The sequence below is a fragment of the Falco naumanni genome, chromosome 6 (assembly GCF_017639655.2).
Source record: "Falco naumanni isolate bFalNau1 chromosome 6, bFalNau1.pat, whole genome shotgun sequence".
NCBI classification, from domain to species: Eukaryota; Metazoa; Chordata; class Aves; order Falconiformes; family Falconidae; genus Falco; species Falco naumanni.
Window position 1 is genome coordinate 15542764 of NC_054059.1, and position 23088 is coordinate 15565851.

Genomic DNA, 23088 nt, shown 5'->3' on the forward strand with positions numbered 1-23088 from the left:
GCAACTTTGCGAGGATGCAAGGCAACTGTCTCTGCACTCAGATGCAGCCCATAAGGTGCTGAATTACAGGAAATGAGTACAAGAACTGAATACAAGAATTTATGTTTGGCCCAGTGTTCTGTATGACACAACAGAAATCAAGTTAGATTATTGTGTGTAATCTTTATTACCCAAGTTCTCTATTTGGATGTGACCTTTTGATAATTTTATTTCAAATCTTGTATTTACAGCTTCAGCAACAGAAGGTAGTCTAGTACATATTTTCTTCTTTGAGAAAACATTTATTTTATGTGGTCTGTAAAGGTTACTATACCATGTAGCAGTGACCTCCAACTAGAAAGCTAGAAAAATGTGTTTGTAATTTCGAGGCAGTGAAGTTACTGAACAGCTAAGAACCCTATTTGTAAGAAAGAAAAGTCTCTATAGTGCATGCAAATCTATGGTCCTTAAGGAGACAAAGACAGTAACTACCTAATTTTTTGTACAGATTATGCTCAAAATATGCAATGCTACAGTCCATTCATAATGAGTGTTTGGCTACAGCAACTCTCACTGTGTATACAAATTATATCTGATGATTAGGAACTTGGATGACAGTACACTCCCCTTGTTTAGTAAAATATAATTGTTTTGGGTTACAGATCTGCGCCTTTAGGGAGAAAAATCCTTGTATTTTGGCAAAGAATATCTTAATGTGAAGTGTTTGTTCTTCGTGCTCATTACTGTCTGATTTGAAGGTAGTTAGTATAGTAATTCTAAGGTGATTCCACCAATGTGTTGTACAGTTAATTCCTATGTATCTTCAAACAGAACCAGCTTCTCTTTCTGGGTTCATAGGATTCAGTAAAAAAGGAATAGAACTAGCTTTGCTTCTCTTTATTTGACTGCTGAAAAGAAACTGTTATTTATGAATTGTGGTTATTTACAAATACCATCAATGTAAATACACTGCTTCACAATGATAAAAAGGGCACTGTTCATGCAGTCATGTAGATGTTAGGATTTGCACCCATTTCATATTGTACCCGTTGCCTAAAGTGGCATCATGGATTGGGAGAAAGTCTCAGTTTGATTCTCACAGACTTTCTTCCAAGTTTCCTGCACCTTCATAGAGGTTACTAAATGCAACAGCATAAATAGAGAGTTTCAAATAACTTCTGCTTCTTTTTGCATACATCACTCCAGACTGACCAGAACAAATTCTTGAATCTGATTCTTGCCTGTAACGTAAGATTATGATGATGCATCCTCTCCTACATTCTCTCTCTTTCTGTAGCTGATCTGTTTAATATTTATCATGTATACTAAGTGAGGAAAAAAAAGGAAGAAATATTTTCAATATAAAATACCCAGTAGGTGAGCCATCTGTCAGTTGTGCGTTCTGTCAGTTTCTGTCAAGCATTCTTGCTCTGTATCAAGCATATCTGGAAATGTTTGAGAACAGTTTCTTAATTCATTAGTGAACATGGAGGAATATGATCTCTTAGACTCATGAAACTGACAGCAGTAAGCATACTCTACATCACAGTTCAAAATTTGCAAGCTAGATTGAATGGTAAAAGAAAAAAATTAGCTGCATCAGAATGGTGTCAGCCACAGGCTGTTAGTTCTTAGAGTCATGGCAGTAAAGCCAGATCAATGCCATACTAACATGGCTAAAGTCCTTTGGGCTTCCAGAGCTTCTGCTTTGTGTATCTTTCTTAGGGACTCTAACATACTTCTGCGTTATGCTACCTAGACATCTGCTAATAGTTCTTTCCTCAGTTTTCTAGTTTCTAAAGTCCTTTGGTACTTGATTTGCCTTATGGATTTCATGGAAAGACAGGTTGCCTCTGTAAAAGTAACAGATTTTGATGAGGCCTCCAAGAATATTGGCACCATTCTTGTTATTTATGTGTTCTTGCAACAAAGTGGCAAAACAATCATGATAATAATAATAAATCATCATCATAATCCCTTCCTCCAGGAAAGCATGCCTCACAAGACTAGAATTGCTGTTAAACATTATATCCTAATTATGGAAGTGCTGCTGTGAATTCTGTGGTTTGCCTTATGTTTTTTATCATTATACTATATATACCACGTAAGTATCTTTCTGAAGATATGCACATACTAATTAACAGAATAAATAAATAATAAAACTTGGACAATCCCCAGCTAAACAGGTAGTAACCAAAACTGATAACATAAATATAATCTATCAGATCAGTCTTTCAGGGTAAAGCAAATGCAGAATCCTTCCCTGAAGATTTTTTGAGCTGCTTGAAGTGCAGAATTCAGGGGATAGGACTGTCCAGTGAGAACATTTGAGAACTTGTGCTCAAGTAATTATATCTGAATCTTACCTATTATGGTAAGCTATTAGGTGAGAATTTAAATTATCTAGGGCTTCTAGAGCCAAAATCAGTGCTTCACATTATACTTACAACAGATTTGAGAAAGCACTAATGCAACTGTGAGAGCTGGTGCAAGCTAGCAAAGTCTCCGTACTTAGCAGCAAGTGTAACTTTAGTGGGGACTTTGAATATACTCAAGTATGCCACTGAGCATGCTAAGGCCAGCAAATTGAATTTCCACGCAAATTGCTCTGCTACAGATACTGTGACAATGGAACTTTTAAGCAGCTTTAATGTGAGAACACCACGGAGGAACATTACGCATCATAATGCTCATCTGTTCTGTGATTACGTGATATTTCTTTGAGCAACTTGTAAATGTACTTAATGTCTAAATTGTTACAAATAAGAATATTTTCATAGCTATTTCTGATGCTGTGGGGTTTTTTTGTTTTGCACTCAAAAATTAATGACTGGGAACTAGTTAGATAAAAACATGCAGTTCATCACTAAAAACCTGAGAATGTTTCAGTCAGCACAGTAATAAATAAAGCAATGACTGCTGAGTGACGGTTTCACTTCACAGAACTCAACATGCTGTATGTTAGAATAAATTTGTGCTGCTTCTTTCTGAAAATTATGGCCATGGTAGTAGCATCATGGGTTTTCTTTGGTTCTCTGTAGCTATGTTTGCCAGCAGTCTCTTGTCTTTTATCCTCAACAGGATTCAAAATAGATGACTTCATGAAGAGTATTTTGTTCCCTAAGGTAGCATGGGTTGACCTTTCATGCTAAGAATCTATTCACTTTCATAGCAATTGCATTGGGTTTTTTTCCTAGTTTGTAATGGAAAAATGTATGGGGCAGCTCTCTGGGTCTCACTGATTATATGACTTGGATTGGTTTTCTTTCCCCACAGCGAGTCTAAAATACTAAGTTGCCAAGTTCTCACTGGAAACAAATAATGAAGGTGTGCTATAGTAATTAAATGAACCAAACATTAGTGCCTAAATGTAATACCCAAGGCATACCTGTATTATAAATAATACATTTTCTCATCAGTAATTAAGAGTATTTCCAGTTATTAAGGCTGCTCAAGGCTTTGTAGTTCAGTCTGGAAAACCTCCAATGACAGTATTGTTCTCATTTCTGATATGATATTTAAATTTTAATATGAATAATACATTATTAATATCCTTGTGTCTTAAGAAGAGAAAGACAAGTTGAGTTTTTAGCTATACAGTAGACTTTGACTTTCATTATCATTTGACTGTAAAAATGTGCAAGTGCTTCATTTTTAAGTAAGACTATTACAGACTACATAAAACATACCCAATCAAGAAGAAAATCAAAAGCTATAATAATAATAATTATTATAATAGTATATTCTGGAGGCATTCAGGGTATAGAGTGATAATGAAGTAAATTTGAGTATATACTTTTTTGCACAAAGCTATACTTACATTACTTTAGAGTGGTGCTAGAACATCTTTTTCTTGATGCCTTTACCACATAGTAGAGCTCTCCAATTTTCCCATATTTTATTTTTACACTCTATTTTATATTGCAATCTTAACACTAAAATGGCTAACACACAGCAAATACACTGAATAAAACATGGGTATTTCTCTGTAGGGCTATGTGTGGTTTTTTTGACAGATCTATGCAATACATGAAAAATATGTTACGTATGATATAACATACCAATACAATTCTTTTCTCCCTATTGAACTGTGTTAGTTCAAATAAGAGATACTTTGCTTCTTAACGATTTGTTTCAGCTACAAGTTTTCAGTTATCTTTTAGTCTAAAACGTTTTTCTCAGTTTTAATAAATAATTGCTCATAATAAAACCTATGTTTGTAAAATCAAATTTAAAATGTTGTAAATATTGAATTTATATTTGCATCTTGCTCAACTACAATGTGACCTCCTCTGGCAGTAGTGACAACTATGACAATTTTGTCATGGTGTTTCCAATATTCAGATATGAATTAATAGGTTTTACTTGCACTGTCTTCAGATTTATCTTGTTCTCCATCCCTTTTTGTAAGTTTATTCATCTGTAAACTGAATCATATTTTAAACTGTGATATCTTTAGGTATGGTTTGATTTTATCATTTTGTAATCCCATAAACACAATTTCTGCCCTTAGAAGAGGGAGGCACAGCTGTGCGCAGAGCTAGCAGTGCAGGGCTCAGCCCCTCCATGGCCTGAGCTGGGTGTTGCTGGTTTAACCCCTGCACTGGCAAGTGGCTGCTGGTCCCCTGCTCCAGCTCCAGCTCTGGGGTGGCCTCTCTGGGGAGGAGGTGACATGCCCCTTCAGTCACTGTCTGACAAACCATCACCTTTTGTGTGCATGGGGCTGGAAAGGCTGGGGGCCACTGCCACGCTGCAGCTGGCAGCCTGGGAGAAGGAAGGGGGCTGTGTCAGGTAAAGGTATAAAGGGAAACACAAGCAGAGTCCAAAACTAGGGTAGGAAGAAAGTATCGACATGTTCCTTGAGACAAAGAGAAGTCGTCCCCCACCAGGCATATCACAGTCCTCCTGGCAAAGATACCATGATGCTGGGAAATGCTTGCAATGCCCTCCACCCCCATCTACAATTTTCAGGAGAAAACTGTAGTGTCAGACTTAAAACCCACAGGGACATTTGAAGGTTTGGGGGGATTTTTAGTATAACCAGTTTAATATTGATGCTTTTCAGTACTGATAATTTTGACTATGAGGCTGTTAAAACATTAAGAGGAGTGTCATTAAATTCTAGACTCTTTTTATGGTATGTTCCCTTTCATCTGTCACAAGATCATGAATTTTTGAATTTCTGGGTTTTTTTGGTAGAAAATGTTCAGATCAGTAAGATCTGATGTTTGATCTGATGCTCTTTATAACTAAAGCACACCAATAAGCCAAGAAGTAATTTGCTTAGGTAGATTGCTGCTTCTGATGGTTTCATCATACTCCAGTCTGGAGTTCAAATATCTAAATAACAGACAGTGCAAGCTATAGGTGATGTTTGTTGTGTTTGATCCCTCTGGTTCTTGCATTCACTTTTAAATTAACAGGCAGATACAGTTCTCAAAAGCCATGCATACATACCGAAGATCCCCGATTGATATTTAATGAAAAGAATTGTTTTCAAAATTTTAGACCAATCAAATTAATCTGTATTTGTCTTAATTACCTTGTTTACTGTGGTCTAATCTTATTTTATAAAGCTTTCTTTGCTTTCCCATCCAGAGTGGAAATCAAAACTTTGCCTAAAGAAAAGAATATTTACTTCAAAACAGTTTGCAATGACTCAAATTTTCTGTAGTCTGATCAGCACCAATTTAACTTGACTTAATATAAGGAAAATGAAATAACTGCCTGAAATAAATCTATCACTGATGCAAAATACAATAGAAACAGAAAATCTAAATCTCTGGTATTAGTCACTATACTATATAATAAATCTTTCTTAAGATGAAATCAACAAAAACAAGCTCAGCAACCCTATCAGCCCTAGTTTTACATGCAGCATACTTAGAAAAATTTTATTACAGCTTGTTTACTCATACCAGGCTGAATGAGGCAATACTAAAATGATGTAAAAAGGACCTTATGCTGTTCATGACATTAATGTCACTGTGACAAAATGAGTGCTAGTTCTTTGCAGTCAGTTGCTAATTTTAAGAGAGAACATATTTCTAGATTTGTAAGAGGGTTGTTTTAGAATATGATGATTGGGGCATATTGTATCAGTTAATTTATTAGGACGAAAGACAAATTCTGCAGAAAGATGTAGTCTTAGGAGGCTAAAACATTTATTTAAAATGTGGTTTTGTACATATGTGTATTCAGACAATGCATTTATTATAGGAATTATTTGAAAAGCTGTGGAAACAAATTTGTAGCCAGTAGGATTTATTTCATACCATATTTTTTCAAGCTGTGTCTTCCACATTTTCCTGTACTAGGTATAATACTTGAATTTTACCTAGTACACATCCCAGCTTGTTTTTGCTTTAATTATGAGGTGCTATTACATTATTTTTCCATACGCCAGTTTATATTGATTTTGATCCCAAATGACTCGGCTGATAAAATTTTTGCTCTGTATTGTTTTCATGTTTTTTTTCTCTTGTGCAAAATGTCAGCTAAGAATGATCAATTACCATTCTTGATGAAGATCAGGATGGAACACAATTGAATACATACTTTCTATCTGTCCAAATTAAGATTTTCAAGCTGTAAATAAATACCAGTGTTAAATATAATATTTTAGTGTTTTCCAAAATTTTCTGTTGATAATTTATAATTGTTTATGGTTATATTTTCCTGGGTTTTATAACAGTAATGAGGACAACTGCTAGATGAACAATGATTTCTAAAATAACTTCTAAGTTTAAAAAAAGTAAAATTAATTAAACCTCTGTAAGTTCATAGAAGTATGGTAATAGGACCTGAAATTCATCTACAAATGTAGAGATTTTTCATAATCATTATCATTATTATTCACAATTTCTATGATACATAGACATGTTAGAAGATATTGTTGCTCTTCATTTTTTACTTCTTTTGGGGTATAACACTCTTATGCTGAAATTGTTTAACAAACAATTAACTTTTTCCTGTAACTCAAATATACTGTGCAATATGGTGTGTAGTATTTCTGCTCATGTTTGAGTTGAGCAATATTTTTATTCATTAGACTTATGCTGTACAATCTTTTTATATACATATATACATATACATACAATTGGCTTCATTATTGGCTATATATTAATGTCCGTCTTATACTTCAATATGATAAATTATTAATTGATCTTTTGATTACCCTTATCTATGCTATTTCATGGCATGGTGGCAAGTAGTTTTCAGTATTCATCATAATATTTGATACTAAAATTGACTTCAGCAAGATAAGAACTAGGTGTTGCTGAGTAATTCTGAAAGGACATCTCTCCTTTTCTATCAGCTCTCTCTCTTTTCAACTGTATATTAAATTTTCAGTTACCATAGAAGGCTCTACTTTTTTTTTCTGTATCATATATAAATTAATATACCATGTTAATTTGCTGCTCTTTTCCATTTTCAGCTACACCCTCAGGAACTGATTGGTTTTTATCATGCATTTGTTTTTCTTTTCAAGTTAGTACATCTTTGACTTCAGTCTTACACAAAATTGTATGTTTCTTTCTTTTCCTTTCTTTTCATACTAGCCACTTACCATAATTTAGTATTGTGAACTTCTGATCTTTTGAAACAGCCTTCGAATCTCTTCATCATCTCCTAGAAATAAAAGAACTAAAAAGGTCTATAAATGATCATTGTCCTCAGTCTTTAGTCTGAACAAATTGATTTTATATTTGATATATAAATGTTGTATTATTTTATAATATATATACAAGTTATAATATGTCTTCTTTTAAATCCACTAAGTAGTAAACAAACCAGAATATATACTGTATTTTCAAAAATGGAAGTATTTTTACTCTGAGAAATGTAACACAATCACAAAACATCTGAATACAAAATGTCATGAAAATCTCAGGTTTACTTAACAAGAAGGGAGGATCTGGAGATTATGACAGAAATTTTCTTGTAAAAAAAAATAAAGTTATTTTCTGTGTTAAGTCAATTGCCTCAAAGTTATGTGCATGCGGTGTAAAGAAACCAACTCAAAAATTGCCTTAAAGTAATGAAGTTGAATAGATGGATAATTTTAAGATAAATAGATAATTGTGTACATTGCATAAACTACAGGACTTGGCATGAATACATCAGTCATAGGCAAAATACAAAAACATGTAGAAAAACCTCAGAGCTGTTCCTGTTAGTAGTAGGATGAAAGCTTAAAGAGAGCATAGCCAAGAGTGCATGTGCATTTCAGAGATCACACCTCAGAGGTGTTTGTTACATGGTCCGTTCTTATGCTCACAGTGTCTGCTTTCAGCCCTGTTCTGTTGCAAGGAGAAAGCTCCTGGAGAGCTTAAGGTTTTGACTAGGAGAGTTTGCCAAAAAAAAATATAATTTCTAGGACCTGCTGCCATTCCAAACTTCCTCCTTTCCTGTGCCGAAATGCTTGCAGGATGAAGTCTAATAACTCATTTTTCAGCTTGTAAGGTACACTACAGCTTATTAAAACTCAGTTGGATATTGGGGGGATACGTTTCTGAGGGAAGAAGGCCAAAACCACAATTATTTTCGTAACAGAAGGCTGAGAAGAAATGCTCAGTGATCAGAAGAGGAAGGGATTCTGGGTTAGATCTGACATTGGTGAGAAAAGTCCTTGAAGGCAGAGAAGAGTAGTTTCTGATTTGGGTTTACAGTTTAAAAGATGAAAGTCCTGATGGAGGATGTGCCAATCTCTAGATCAGGGTGTAGGCGTGGAATTGTGAAGAAGCCCTCCAAGAAAGGCTAAGGCATCCCCAATTAATGGAGGAACTTGAACTGAAAAAGGGCATTGGAAAAGGCTGCTGAGTTTTCTTTATTAAGGTGCGAGACAGACTGATCCTTCCCATGAACGGATGATTTGAAGGAGTGGGAGAATACATCTTCGTGTTACTGTTATTACTCCATCCTCTTGTCTTCTCCCATTGCTGACATTTCCTTGCCTTCCGCAGCACTGTGACACACAGGGGAGCCCCTGGGTGGCCACTCTCAGTAATCCCCCAAATACGGTAGATGTGGGGTACTTTTCCCTGTTCTTTGTTGCATGGAGGCGTTATTTCTAGCATGGTAAATACAAATTTGCAAAGCAGAGCTCCAAGAGGTGTCTTCAGGCCCGTAATGCATCTGACTCAGAGCTATGAAACAATTTACAGGTGATGTTTTTAAGTAATGTGCTAGTTCTGTGGTATTATAGTCTGCCTCTTAAACCAGCTTCGCAGAATGTTTGGTTTATTATAATTATTATAATACAGCAAGATTGTTTTTATTAAAAGTTTTCATACTTTCAAGAAGGGTTGAAAAATAAGGCAGGTTTCAAATTAAATGACAGTCACACTGGAAGAGAATGACAGGCTGTCTAGGTTACTGTCATGAACAATTGCTAGTCTTTTTGTGTCTACAGTATGACAAATTACAAATTTAGTACATTTTTCTCTTGGAAATAATTTAAATGAAAATGTTTATTCATATCAGAATGTATTAATCCAGTGATGCTAAGAGATTAATGCTGAGGATGTATTTGACCTGATTTGTTCAGAGAGTATTAGAATATGGGTGTTGCATTTAAAGACAAAACTTTAGCATCTGAATGTAAATTATTTTTAATAAAAATACTATCAAAAATATTTTGAGTTAGTGCATTTTAGCAAGAACATTTGAACTAGCTCCTACTATCAAACAAGTTATTTTCTTTGTTAGAACTAATACTTCAAAATTACATTCTTTTTATTAAATTATTTTGTATTTAATTATTTTTCCTGTTACACGTGTTCATTTTCATCTTTAAGCCTATTGGACCAGTAATTACTGTCATGGTTATATGTATTCACAGCGAATCTCCTTAATTCATTTTAGTGTGGGAATGACAAAATGGACTTTTTCTCTCTACACGTATCTGAAACATTTAACACTGGAAGGACTAAAAAAGTCCATTTTGCCTACTAATATTGCTAAAGCTTTCGTAGTAAGGGCAGAATATGGAGATACCACCACAAGGCATTTCTGGTTTCCCCATCAGATTCAGTCTTGGCAGAATCTAATCTTAATTGCATCTCATGATACCTGTTTTTTAAAGAAGCTAAGCACGAAGTTGCATTTCTCTAGCTTCTGATGTTACTCCCTACCTGAACATTATTTAATGAATTTTGGTCCCTGTGTTTCAGGTACACCTAGAGATTAGAGGTCCTTTGTGACATTAAGCATTCTCTTAAGTAAAGATTGTCTGTAAAAGGTGTTGTACAGGTTTTTACAGTTTTTGGACAGAAATAAAGGGAGACTACTGTGATATGCTCTCTCTGAACTCTTAAGGAGTGGGAAAACTGAGGCTGAGAAGAAAAATTTTATTTAAGGAAATATTATTTCACGATTTATGCTGGTATTGCAAAACCCCCTATACACACCACCACCACAACAGCAACAAAGTGTAGATTTAGAAAATGTGGAGCAAGTTCCATTACATGGATGATGACTTTTACAGCTGATTCTATGAATAGGCTTAATACCCCCAATTTTAGTCCTTGAAAAACTAGGCAGCTAGTGCAAATTACTCATTTCATTTCCTTCTGCAGTCATCGCCACTTTTAGGACGTTCAAGGTAGGTGGTGTCCAAGACATGATGTAGACCACTCTGAAGGTGCTTCTCTTCTTGTCCATTTTAAAGTGAGTTTAGACTCCTATCTTACACTGACTGCTTAATTTTACAATTGTTAAGATTAATTCAGATGTATTACATTCTGACTTCCCTAACACAATATTATCTGAATTCTGCTCTCTTCACTGCCACATAGAAGCTGAGGAATGGGTAGGTACATTCCGCCCACTGTCATTTCCACAAAACTAGATATTTGTAGAAAAATAATTTTACAACTGTTAAATATTATATAAGCATACACAGTCTAGAATATAAAAAATAGTTACTTTCTTAAATCTATGTAATTTTTCTGAGAATGTATTTTTTCATTAATTTGTTACGAATATTTTGCTGGATTGTCCAAGAGAAGGTATGTAGGCCATTACAAAAAACATGAGACCATACAAGAGAGAACCATTTCTTTGCATTAACAATATGTACGACTAGTTGTAATTTGCACTTTGATCAAAATTGTACCAAATTAGGGTTTTTTTCCAAATCAATGCAGTAAGTATTTGGGCACTTCAGTGGAAGTAACCTATTAATTTTGTTTTCTTTTAAGTGCTGTTGCAAATGGGATTGCACTTTTATGGCAGTTTACTGAGATGTTCTCTTTTATTGTGACTATTAAATATATTAAGTCTTATCTAGTTTAAGTTTAAGTTTTCAAGTTACAGGAAAGGACAATCTCTTTATATAATGTAAATTTTGAATACTTAGCCACAATTTGGTAATTCTGAGTATGTAATTCTAAGTCCTTTGTTTTTAAAAAAGAAATACCACAATGATTCCTGTTTTTATAACTCCCTGAAGTTAGATTGTAAGGTTTTTTCTAGGGATGAAGTGAAGATATAAAATATGGTTTTTTCAATATATCTTGTGTTTTGAAACGTAATTTTTGTAATCATTTATTGACACACTAAATTTATGCACTGAGTCTTCTTTTCCCATAATCAAGTAATGGATTTTCACTGCATTGCAATTGCATTCATTGAGCTGTTCAGGCAAAAACTTGTTCAGTGGCATTGAGGTAGCTGATCAATGTAGCATAAGTAAGAGTAGGTCAGGAATGTAAAACAATCTATTTAATTACAAAATGTTAATCATCTAAAGGAACTATATTTTTCTTTCTCAATAGATTATGTAGTAGTGGAAGAACATGTGAATATGGAATAATTATCAATGATTACTTTAACTTTTAATCTGTTTTTTCAAATCAATATATTAATATGTGTCAAGCTCTTTAAGTGAAAGGCTGTAGCCATTGAGGTATCTCAGCCAAGCTTCTAATGGGTTGACTATAGTCAAATCAAATTTCATTAGATGAACTTGGGGTCTGCTGCTGATATATTGATAACTAATACTTAAATATCTTACTAGAAATATACTGTCTTTTAAAATACACTGTACTTTGAGGTTTATTTCATTTAGTGGATGTATTACACCTATGCAGAGGATAGAAAACAGCAGCAGTGAAAGGTAGCAGCAGGAATGAATTGCATTGGATTATTTATAAAGGAAACTATTAGAAATAATAATAAAAGATCAGAGCTGTTCTAGGGTTTGCTTTTTTCAAGATCAGAAATATCTGCCTTAAAAAGTCATAAAACGCTAATTTTTTTAAAAATTGTTATTGCTTTCAGATATATAATTATCAAAAGCAAATTACTAATTTGAGTTGAGAACCCTTCACTCTTAAAATAGAGATTTGCACCTCCTAAGTAATATGTGTGATTTAACTATGAAAGTGAGTTTAATTGTAAGTAAGAGTACATAGTACAAAACCCAGCAGCAGTCTGTGTGCATTAGTGCTACCCATTTCATTAGTATGTCCTCTCGCTAATTTGGTAAGTTTAAATTAGTAAGACTTCAAGGGAAAACAGACTTTTTTGTTTGCATTGTGTCACATTATGGGTATGAGTCTGATGCATGGCCAGGGGGAAAGAGCCCTCCCGCTGAGTCACAAGGTTCAGAAGGGATCCACTTGCTTTTTAAACTCGGTCTCAGAGAGGAGTCTCAGTGTGGTTAGATCCGGTCCGAGCCTCCAGCTTGGTCAACAGTTTAGGTCTAAAGGCTTATATGTGCACAGCCACTCACCAGTCAATGTTTCCCTGTCAGAGCACTCTGACTTCCACTGAAAGAGTTTTGCAGAGCTGAAAAGGTAGATGATTTCTTAAGGTGACAGATAGAATGAATTCAGAGCTGCTGTTGATAAATGCACTTACTGCAAAAACTGAGCTGGAGCTGAGTTCAGTGCTTTTTGTTAACAATGCTTTCCCAGGTAACATCCAACGTAGTCAGAGGTGCAAGTCTTATGATAGAGGAGATAAGCTTATGGTAAGCATTATGAGGAAGAGGGAGGTCCAGGCCTGTTGATCCATCCAGTAGTTGGAGTTCTCATCCTCAAAACAGAGGATTCTAAATTCCAGATTTATACTCATGGCAAGGTGGGACTAAGTCAGTTACTGTTACTGACTGGCCCTTAGCAAGGATTGTCAGCTCTGAAAGGCCAGTGGGGCCCGACAGTTCAGCACAGCGCGGGGAATTCGATACAGATGTCTAGGGGTCTCTCTGGATTTTACTGAAGCAGCATGGAGCTGTGAGGCCCCCACCTCACCCTGGGTGTCACACAGTCAATTTGAATATTAGACCCCATCTGTCCTGTCTGTTTTGTGAGATAAGCATGTCGCTTAAGTCAAACCCCACTGCTCCCTGGCGACTCACGGTAAATTCTGTAATCTGCACCAACAACTCTGGTGTCCCGCACATGGGAAGCTAATACAATTTCTGATCAGCAGTGTTGAAAAGGTAGGAATGAAAGCACGTTTGAGTGAAAATACAGCTGGTTATGAAAGCAAAGGTTGGAATTACTCATCTATCAAAAAATCCTTAACCTTGGGACTATCCCATTTTAAAACTCACAGTCTTTGATAAGTAGTCCAGGAAAATAAAAAAATTCTACAATCATGAAATGACCTTGTTTTTTGTAACGGTGTAGAACAGAAGTACAGTGCTATAGAGATGCCCTTACCATTTAGATACAAGAAAAATAATCACTTCAGAGTTGCAAGTAGGGCGAACTTGAAGTATGTTACTGTGTAGTACTATCATCCTGCCAATGTTTTTGAAGCATTCCTTGATAAGAGCAGATTAAGAATTTTCTTTCCTAATGCTGACTTACAAGGAGAATTGCCTCCTTGATAGTTAGATCTTCTCTAACAGGACAGATTATCTTAGCTTTCTCTGTTCCTGAATTTAGATTTTGGCAATACGTTCACAAATACCTATTTCTGAAAGTTTTAAGTTCCTACATATAGTGATATCAAATAAGGCACCAGTGGTAAAGAGGGTGTGACACTGAGCAAGAGTATCCAAGGAACATGAATGATCAGAGATTTTTGCTGAACACTTGCATGGGGTGGGGGTTAAACAGGTTTCAGAACTGCCTTCTAATTTGTACCAATATATGGCTTTGTATAGAACAAGTACCAGCGCACCAGTATCTGGTCGGGTGCAGAATTGCATAGGAGCACACACACACCCGCCCCCCCCCCCCCCCCAGCTCATTGTCGTGGGGGTACCTGCCAAGTCCAGTCCGTCATGCATTTCTGCCTAGAGCCTGACACCAGTGCTCTAGGGCTGCTGGGGCTCAGGCCACACACTTGAAAATAGAATCTGGAATGTTGTTTTATTCTCTTTGACTCAATTAGGAGACCAAGCATATATTGTGAAAAAAAGCAATTTCCTCATGCATGTACAATATATTTACATACCTAACGTTCCTATTAATGTGAATATTACACTATTGAGCTTCACTGGGTGAAAACATTCAACATGATCTTAAAAGTAACTCTCTTTGTAGCATGTTAATAGATTTATTACAAATGCCTAATTTTGATCTCTGGCTGTTGTCGCATGCCAGTCCGAGACCGGAGCGTGGTTTTGTTTGTATTCTCGGGAACAGAATTAAGACTCAAAACAGAGTCAAGAGCCAAGATTATTTGTCCAATATTATTGCCCAACAATAAATCTGTGAATGCAAAGGGAGAGAGAGCAAGAGCTAAAGAGAGAAAGGAAGGAAAGAAAGAAAGAAGGAAAGAGTTCACAGCAATAGCTACCACCCCGGAGATGTGTCCCAACAGTCCGATTCGTTTCCAAGTCTGGTGGGGAAATGATCCGTCCGGTGTTAGTTGGTTCCATTCTTTTATACAGTTGTTACAATCTGTTCTGCTTAACCACACCTTCCACCCCATGATGGTGTACATGCCCAACGTTACCAGGTGGTCCTCAGGGGCTTCCAGGCACCTCGATCCCCCCAACCCCAGGTCTGGGCGCATGAGCAGAGGTTTGGTTAAGTTTACAGGACCAGCCTCCCCCATTGCTCCATGGCATCAGTCAGTTTCTGCCTTTAACAATGTATAGATAAATCTCTGCGGTGGCAGTGGTGTTATCTTCCTGCCTTAACGATGTTGAGACAACACATCTGCTGTGGTGATGGCTAGTCTCACGAGTGCTGTCTCTTAGAGCCGTTTATTCACACATGGACTAGACAACGGTTAGGGTATCGCTGTGCTGCTTCCTCGCTCTGAATTCCTTCCTTTAAAATGCTGCCAGCATTTGCATTCATAGTAGTGATAAAAGGCTCTAGGAACTTTTCATTTACTCTTCACATTTTTGTATAAAATAGCTAGGTTTGAGTTGAAATGGTGATACTTAAGTAAATACCTAATTACAGAAAGGCAAGACATGCCTTTTATTTTTGTTGTTAAATGCATAGCCAGAGGAACTGGTGTAACTTCTGACTTGTAGACACTTTCTCTGCTCCAGAGGAGGATCTTTTGTCTTAAGCATTCTTTTTTTCTCCTTCACACCTCCCCTGGATCACACACCTGAAAAATCAGGAGAACATTCTTGCATTATCCCTAATGTACTGGTTTTGGCTGGAATAGAGCTAAATTTGTAGATAGTAGCTTGTATGGTGCTATGTTTTGGATTTGTGCTGCAAACGTTGTTGATAACACATGGAGTTTTAGTATCTTCCCAAGTAACTGTTAAACGTGATGGGCCCTGCTTTCCTGGAGATAGCTGGACACCTGCCTGCCCATGGGAAGTGATTAATGAATTCCTTATTATACTTAGCTTGCATGCACAGATTTTGCTTTACCTGTTAAACAGCCTTGATCTCAACCCATGCGTTTTTGCACTTCTGCCCTTTTGTTTCTCTCCCCTGATCCCACTGCAGTGGTGAGCAACCTGCTGCGTGGGGCTTAGCTGCCTACAGAGAGCCCTACATCAATTAGTATTTTGTAAAGTACTTTGAGATGCTTAGGTGGAAGATGTGTGGCACTAATTTGCAGGAAAATTACAAGCAGAAAAGTGCACCACTATATCTCTCATAATGAAGGTCTTCAGAAAGTTTTCAGAGAATTTTATGTATTGTATCAGTTATTGAAAGCTCCTGCATTTTAATTCCATTTTGACAAAACAGAGTTAGATCACCACCAAGATGTATCCTTTTCATTCTGCATTCCTCTTAAAGAAAAGCTGTGCTATTCATCTTTCTAATAATTGTTAAAAAAAAAAAAGTCTTGAAATTTCAGTTTCTCCATTTAACTGTTTTGCTTGCAAGTTGACCCTCAAAGCCTTTTTTGCTTTGCCACCATTACATTTGTTATCACTGTAATATATTGCAATATAACCATTCTTTTCGGCATTTGCACCTACAGGTAATTCCAGTGGGATATTGTTTATTGATGAATATAATGAAATATATAAAGAATGTATGTAAATAAAAGCAGTTTATCTGGAATTATTAATAAATAAACTGTTAATTGGTTTGAGTTTAGAATTTAAAGCTTAGTCATATCTTCTGTTTTTTACGCAGGTGATAGATGTGAAGTAGATATAGATGAATGTATGTCTACTCCCTGCCTCAACAGTGGAAGCTGCATTGATGACATCGGTTCCTATAAGTGTCATTGTAGGAGAGGCTTTATTGGAACAAACTGCGAGATAAATGTTAATGAATGCTTGCCAGATCCTTGTCTTCATGGAAGGTGGCTATTTTTATTTAACTATTATTATCTCCAAGATAATGTATGTAACTAGTAATATTTAAGATTTAATGATACAGGATGGTTGATAAATATACTTTTAATTATGCTCTTCCATAAAGTAAGAGTACAAGCACACTTGAAGATGACAGATGTTGCCTGCTTAAGCTAATGTAATATACTGTTACATTATCTTAGTTTCTCTTTCATTTTTATTCATTAGCATAAACCAGTTTTCAGTGCATGTGGATTAATTAGAGTTTAATATAGTTAAAAGCGAATCTTTAGCTGTTACATGCCAACATATTTAAATGGGAAGACGTCTTTTAATATGACAATCAGTGTCCTTATAAAACCCCTCAGCACCCATAATATACACATTTGAAACCCATTATTAAAACTAATTGAAACTGACATGGGTTTCAGTAGGTTACACCAGACCATTGTTTTGAAATATACGGAATGATACTACTAGTGCTGAATCTAGAATTACATAGCTTCATCTGAATAACCCTATTCTATATTTCAGGTGTATAGATCTCATTGATGGATATCAATGCTTTTGTGAATCAGGATGGACCAGCTCAAGATGTGAGATAAATATTAATGTATGTCTTCAAATTTTATTTTAATTACAGTAGAAAGGGTAATATGCTGCTTGAAAGTAATTTTTATTTAAGTAACTTCTGAATGGGTCACTTTACTGAAAATGCATCACAGAAATTTGGTTGTTTCAAATCCATTCTGGAAATCTCTATTTGTTAATTACATGAAACTGCATTAAAAAAAGACCACTGAGAAAGCATCTGAAGAACTTTAGATGTGAAGTGTGAGTGCTAAATCTGAAAAGCCACAGCGAGCTAAAACAACATTACCTGAAAATCATTTAATCCTTAGTTCAGTGTGGATGACATAACTACCTGATTTGCACTGTGAGTCCCATTTGCTGTAGCTTAGCTGTATATTTGAATACCAAAACTCCAGGTGCAGCTTTATACACTGAAAGTAGACATGACTCATGTTTAAAGTTTCAAAATCCAGGTAATGTTAGAATTCTATTATATAAAACCACGGTGTAAAAAATACACTGCCTACTTCCTCTTCTTAAGTTCAAGAATATTTTTGTGTTATCATGAGGAATGGCTGTCAATAAGAAGGTGTCTGTGTATGCGAGTCTGTGCTGTGAAGATTCCCGTGGTCAGCAAACCAACTTGTAGAAGGTTGTGGCATAACAAGCCCTTACAATGTCGGTCACACTTTGGGGAAAGTATTGAAGTAGCGTAGAGTTTTTCAGGTTTTGTACCAAGTAGAGTTTAAACTGATCTTGGGATATGATCCTTTTAAATGTATTTGGTCTTATTAAAAAGTCTGCTATCAGATATCTGCCTCCCTGGCTTCTAATATTGTGCTTCGGAATTCTCAAAAACACATTCCAAAATGTTATCCAAACTTCTTTTTAACTTAAGTATTCATGTAGGGACTTTTCATGATTTTTTTATATATAGCTAAAAGTACTAGATAACTAAAAATACCTCATATTACGTAAAGGAAGTATGGTCTATAACTTTTCTGTTGAAAATGCATGACAGTCTCACACAAGACGTAAATCTAGCTGGAATATTATCTTCCAGCTTCCTTTACAGAAAAAAGTCAGAAAATAAGTAATCCAGCTCAACAGAGTGTGCATCATGGTACGATATTGCAAATCTTTATGATTATCAGCTGTTGCCAATGCTAATACAGAGTACCCTTGGGTAATATTTTCTCTAGCAGCATCCATGATTTACACATTCCTCCATTTTAAGAGAATGAGAGATTAAATGACCTGTAGACAACTGTATAAAATTGTGTTCAAAAGATAACCATATTTCATATGGAAGTGTTTGAAAATGCATAGATTAGAAATTCACAGAAAGAAACAATATACATGCACATTTGACAGGTAAGTCTGTCAGAGTGATGGCTTCATTTTTTAATATTCATTCTATTTGCATGCAGTGTGATTCCCAGATTAGAGTGTGCTGCAAGTGTCATATTTTTAAAGGCTCTATCACTGCATTCATCCTGCCTAGACATAGATCGTGCCTCTGCAAGCCTTACAGTGCTCAACAAGGCTTTGTGACTCTGTAGGGGTGGGCACATCTGGGTAATCTATATGGATATGCTCTGTAATTGTTTTGCTCTAGATGAACATCAGCCATTCCTTTGTTTAAAAAAATAATCAGGAACTAATCCAGGTAAATATACTTGAGTATTTTCTTCACTTGAAGGTACATTTTTTTGTATTACGGTTTATGCAGCTGCACTGAGTGTAGGTGCCAAGGTTTTGTTTAGAGGGGGGTCTGCAGGGGTGGCCTCTGAGAGAAGGGGCCGGGGGCTGCCCCGTGCTGGACACAGCCTGTTCGAGTCAGCTCCAGCAGACCAGCCGCAGGACACGACTGAGCCCTGCAGCCAAGGTGGTGGCGCCTCTGTGGAAACATACTTTAAAAAGGGTAAAAAATGCTACCTAGCAGAGAGAGGAGTGAGAAATAACCTAGCAGACACCAAGGTCAGTGCAGAAGGAGGGGGGCAGTTGGTGCTTCAGGTGCCAGAGCAGAGGTTCCCCTGCAGTTGCTGGAGAGAACCAGCAGGTAGAGCAGGGGTTTCCCTGTAGCCCATGGAGAGGACCGTGGCCCTGCAGATACCTGCCCTGCAGCCCGTGGAGGGCCCCGCCACCCCGTGTGGGTATGCCCTGAAAGACCTGCAGCCCTTGGAGAGTCCACACAGGTGCAGGCTCTGGGCAGGACCTGTGGAGGGAAGCCCATGCAGGAGCAGTCTCACCCTGCAAGACTGCAGCCTGTGAGAGCACCCACACTGGAGCAGTTGAAAAGCAGGTGAGGAGGAGGGAGCAGCAGAGAGGAGCTGTTACAAAGTGATCACACTCCCCATTCCCCACCCACCCTGCACTGCTCAGAGTGAAAGAAGGAGGTAGAAGAGTTGGAGTGAGGTTGAGCCTGGGAAGAAGGGGGAAAGCGGTGGTGGTTTTAGGTTTTGTCTTTGTTTCTCACAAATCTGTTTCTAATTAGCAATAACTTAAATTAATTTTCTGCAAGTCAAGTCTGTTTTGCATGTGACAGTGTCCTTATCAACCCATGAGCTTTGTCATCTTATTTTCTTCCCTTGTCCTGTTGAGGAGGGAGAGCAAGAGAGTGGCTGGGTCAGTATTGGACAGACAGGGAAGGTCAGCAACTAAGTTGATTCAAATAACCTATTTAAAAATAAAATGTATTTATGTGTATATGTATATATTTCCTTAGATGTACTTGGATTTTTTTTATTTTTTGTCTTAGATTTTTATCATTCTCTACATGTGTTGCAGTATAGTTTGCGAGAAAATACACTTAAAGGCTTTATCGGGTTGTCTAATACTTTCAGAAAAAAAATAAGCACTTTATATCTTTATAGATATAGACTATAACTTTTGTTTATCTAATGCGGAGGATGGATATTGGAACGTCCCTGTGTACTACATTTTCATTGCTTTTTCATTTAAGGATTTCTTTTAGGAAAGAGTAAGAGAAAAAATACACGCACTATATGAATTAGTTGCAATACACAGGAATTCCTTTGACATTTGCATAATTTTGAAATTGTAAGATGAATTTATATAACTTAAAATTGATCTTTTGTCTCTGATATAGGTAGACACAGATAGATAAATATGGTCAGTGATCGTAATTATGGTTAGTAACAGACATTATTTCCTACTTTGGCTTTTTTTTTTTGTTATGACTCATGAGTCATTGGCAGTTGTGCTTCTATGCTCAGCTAAGATTTTCTCATGCTGTCAAAAAGGGAGCAAAAAGCATTTTGAGTCTTTACACAGGAGGATATTCAGCTTGTTGGTGCTTCTGCTTGTATCTGATAGAAAGCTGTGATCAGACTGAATCCTAGAATGACTTTATTTTGTCTGGTTTTACTGATCTTTTATCTCTGTTTTCATAAAAGACAGGAACAAGGGGGAAATTGGGAAAATCAGCTGATTTTCTATACAAAGGCACCACAGCTGATTCACATGTGAAGTCAACAATATTCTGCTAGTCCAAGCAAATAAGCAGTTATTCACCAGGACTTGCCAGATTGTACAAAAGACGAGACTTGACAGGAATATAATTTTGTGATTTGACTGGGAAGAACAGTAGGATTCAGCTTGCTTATCTTGAGGTGTCTTTGAGAACGCTCATTGTCTATGCACTTACTATAGTCAGTGAAAATGTGGTGAATATTCAGTGAGATCTGGATAGCTTTTCAGCTAACTGTGAACTGGACATCTGCATTTCATTAGTGAGTCTAGACGCTACTGACTGTGGTGACTGGGTCTTAACAGATTATTATAGGTAAGCCAGAGAGTAGAATCCTCTCCCCAGAATTCTCTCTGTGTATGTGTAATATATATGTATGAAAAACTTTGGTGAACATTCAAGGGCCTCAGATGAGCTGGATGCTCTTGTTTTTGCCTGTCTGGAACTTCTTCACACTTTGGAGTGTTTTTACTTATTGCTAGCTAAAGTGGGTTGAGTAAAGTAAGTAGTTTCTTGAAAGAAACTAAACTAGTGTAGGCTTCCAAAAAATAATGTGGCTTATGCTGAAGATGCAGATAGGTAAATCTAAGAGCAGGAGAGGGAGATACCTGCTTTATTCTGCAAAGCACAACATCATCTGTGTTTACCCATGCACAGGAAAATTTCTGTGTGCATAATACTTCGGACCTTCTGGCTCTGATGTAATAAGTTTAAGTAAGAGTGACTGAATCAGAGATTTTATTAAATGGAGAAGTAATAGAAAAATAGAGACTAGATATTGGAGAAGTAGAGAAATGGATGAGATCTACAAGAACGTTGCAGAGAAGTTTCACCTCCAAAGTGGTAAGCCCTCAGGACATTCCACTGATAGGCATATTTCTGATCTTTTACATAAGAAAAGCCTGTCAAGTGATACCACAATATGCTCTTGTATCAATGATGCTGTAGCAACAGAAAATATCTTAAAAACTGGGACTATTCAATTATTAGGTACATAGGTAACTGCATTTCTGACATCAAAGAAGCCTTGGATACAAGGTAACCTGCTTTGCATCTGGAAAGATTGTGGATCTCACAATATTTCTAGACCCATTACTTCAGTATACTGGAAAGGAGCCCGTAATTGTGACCTGTGTTGGTAACCAGTAATAAAGGAAAGTGTAGGAGGGATGTTCCTGAGTTTATATATTCAGGCTGGGCAGGAAACTGAAGTCTAGGATAGGCATTTAGCTTGCTTTGAAAGTCTGCCAGTTCCACATGAGACCTGAGAGGCAGGCAGAGATCAGTGCCAGCACTTGAGTAATATGGGGGTATAGACAAGAGCAATTCAAATGCATTTGAAAGTGGAAAAGCTTTTGAAACTGGAGGAACCTGTACAAGAATGGATTGCACCTTTATCATCGTGGTACTGAGCTATTGAATGGAAATTAAAATGGTTGTAGAGGAATCTTTAAACTAGATGCTTGGGAAATGCTGGCAAGTGTAGAAGAGCACTATTTAAGAATGGCAGATCTTAAAATCTGGACATGACTGATGTCCAGTGTGGCTCTGAAAAGACCAGCATCTGGTTCAAGAGGTGTTAATGACAGAGATGATGTCTATTAGTGACTATGATACAGCTGGTTTTATGACTGTAGCATGAAAGAACGTGCCAAATAAATCCAGCAGATAGACATTCAATTTCAGTAAACTATGTAAGAATGAGGTGCATTGTCAAATAACTTAAAAGGAGTAAGTTAAAACCACAAGGAACTTACAAGAAGACTAGGGGCTAATAAATAATATGTTAAAAGCCCAGGTAAAATGTGTGCTACAAGTCAAGAACACAAAGTGGTCCAAAGCCCCTGAATGACTTGAGAAGGAAACTAAAGGCTGCCACAGGGAAAATTTGGCTTTTTAACAAATGGAAAGAACAGAAGAGCCCATAAAACACATTAGTTTGAGTTTTGGCAAGAAGTTCAACAAGCTAAAACACAAATTGAAAAGTGCCTGGTAAAGGATACTCTAAGGTATATAAAGCTCTTCACATCTATCAAAACCAGGAAGCGAAGTAGGGAACTGGTGGAATTACTTGATGACAAATGTGTAAAATAGGCACTCAGACAGGGCAAGGTCATAGCAAGCGAAGCTCAGTGAATTGTTTGCATTTGAGGAATGCCAGAAGGACCTCACAGAATGGAGAAGTGAAAAGGTGGTGGATAAACTGCAGTGTGAGATAATAATCTAGGGAAAAATAGCCCAGGACTTACCTACAGCTGAATTCCGAACTGTCAGTTACAATTCAGGAAAGAAGATTTGGTGCAATCATTGACAGTTTTCTGAAACTGTGGTCTCAATGTGCCCTCACAGTGCA

At 36.7% G+C, this 23088-nt stretch overlaps 1 protein-coding gene across 1 annotated transcript in view; it reads left to right on the plus strand.

Annotated features, from left to right (window-relative positions):
- Positions 1–23088, plus strand: part of EYS (eyes shut homolog) — an 867458-nt gene that overhangs the window by 366529 nt on the left and 477841 nt on the right. The window contains exons 25-26 of the mRNA XM_040598785.1: positions 16506–16677; positions 17204–17282. Of these exons, the coding sequence (XP_040454719.1) occupies positions 16506–16677; positions 17204–17282 (251 nt within the window). The remainder of the gene's footprint in view (positions 1–16505; positions 16678–17203; positions 17283–23088) is intronic.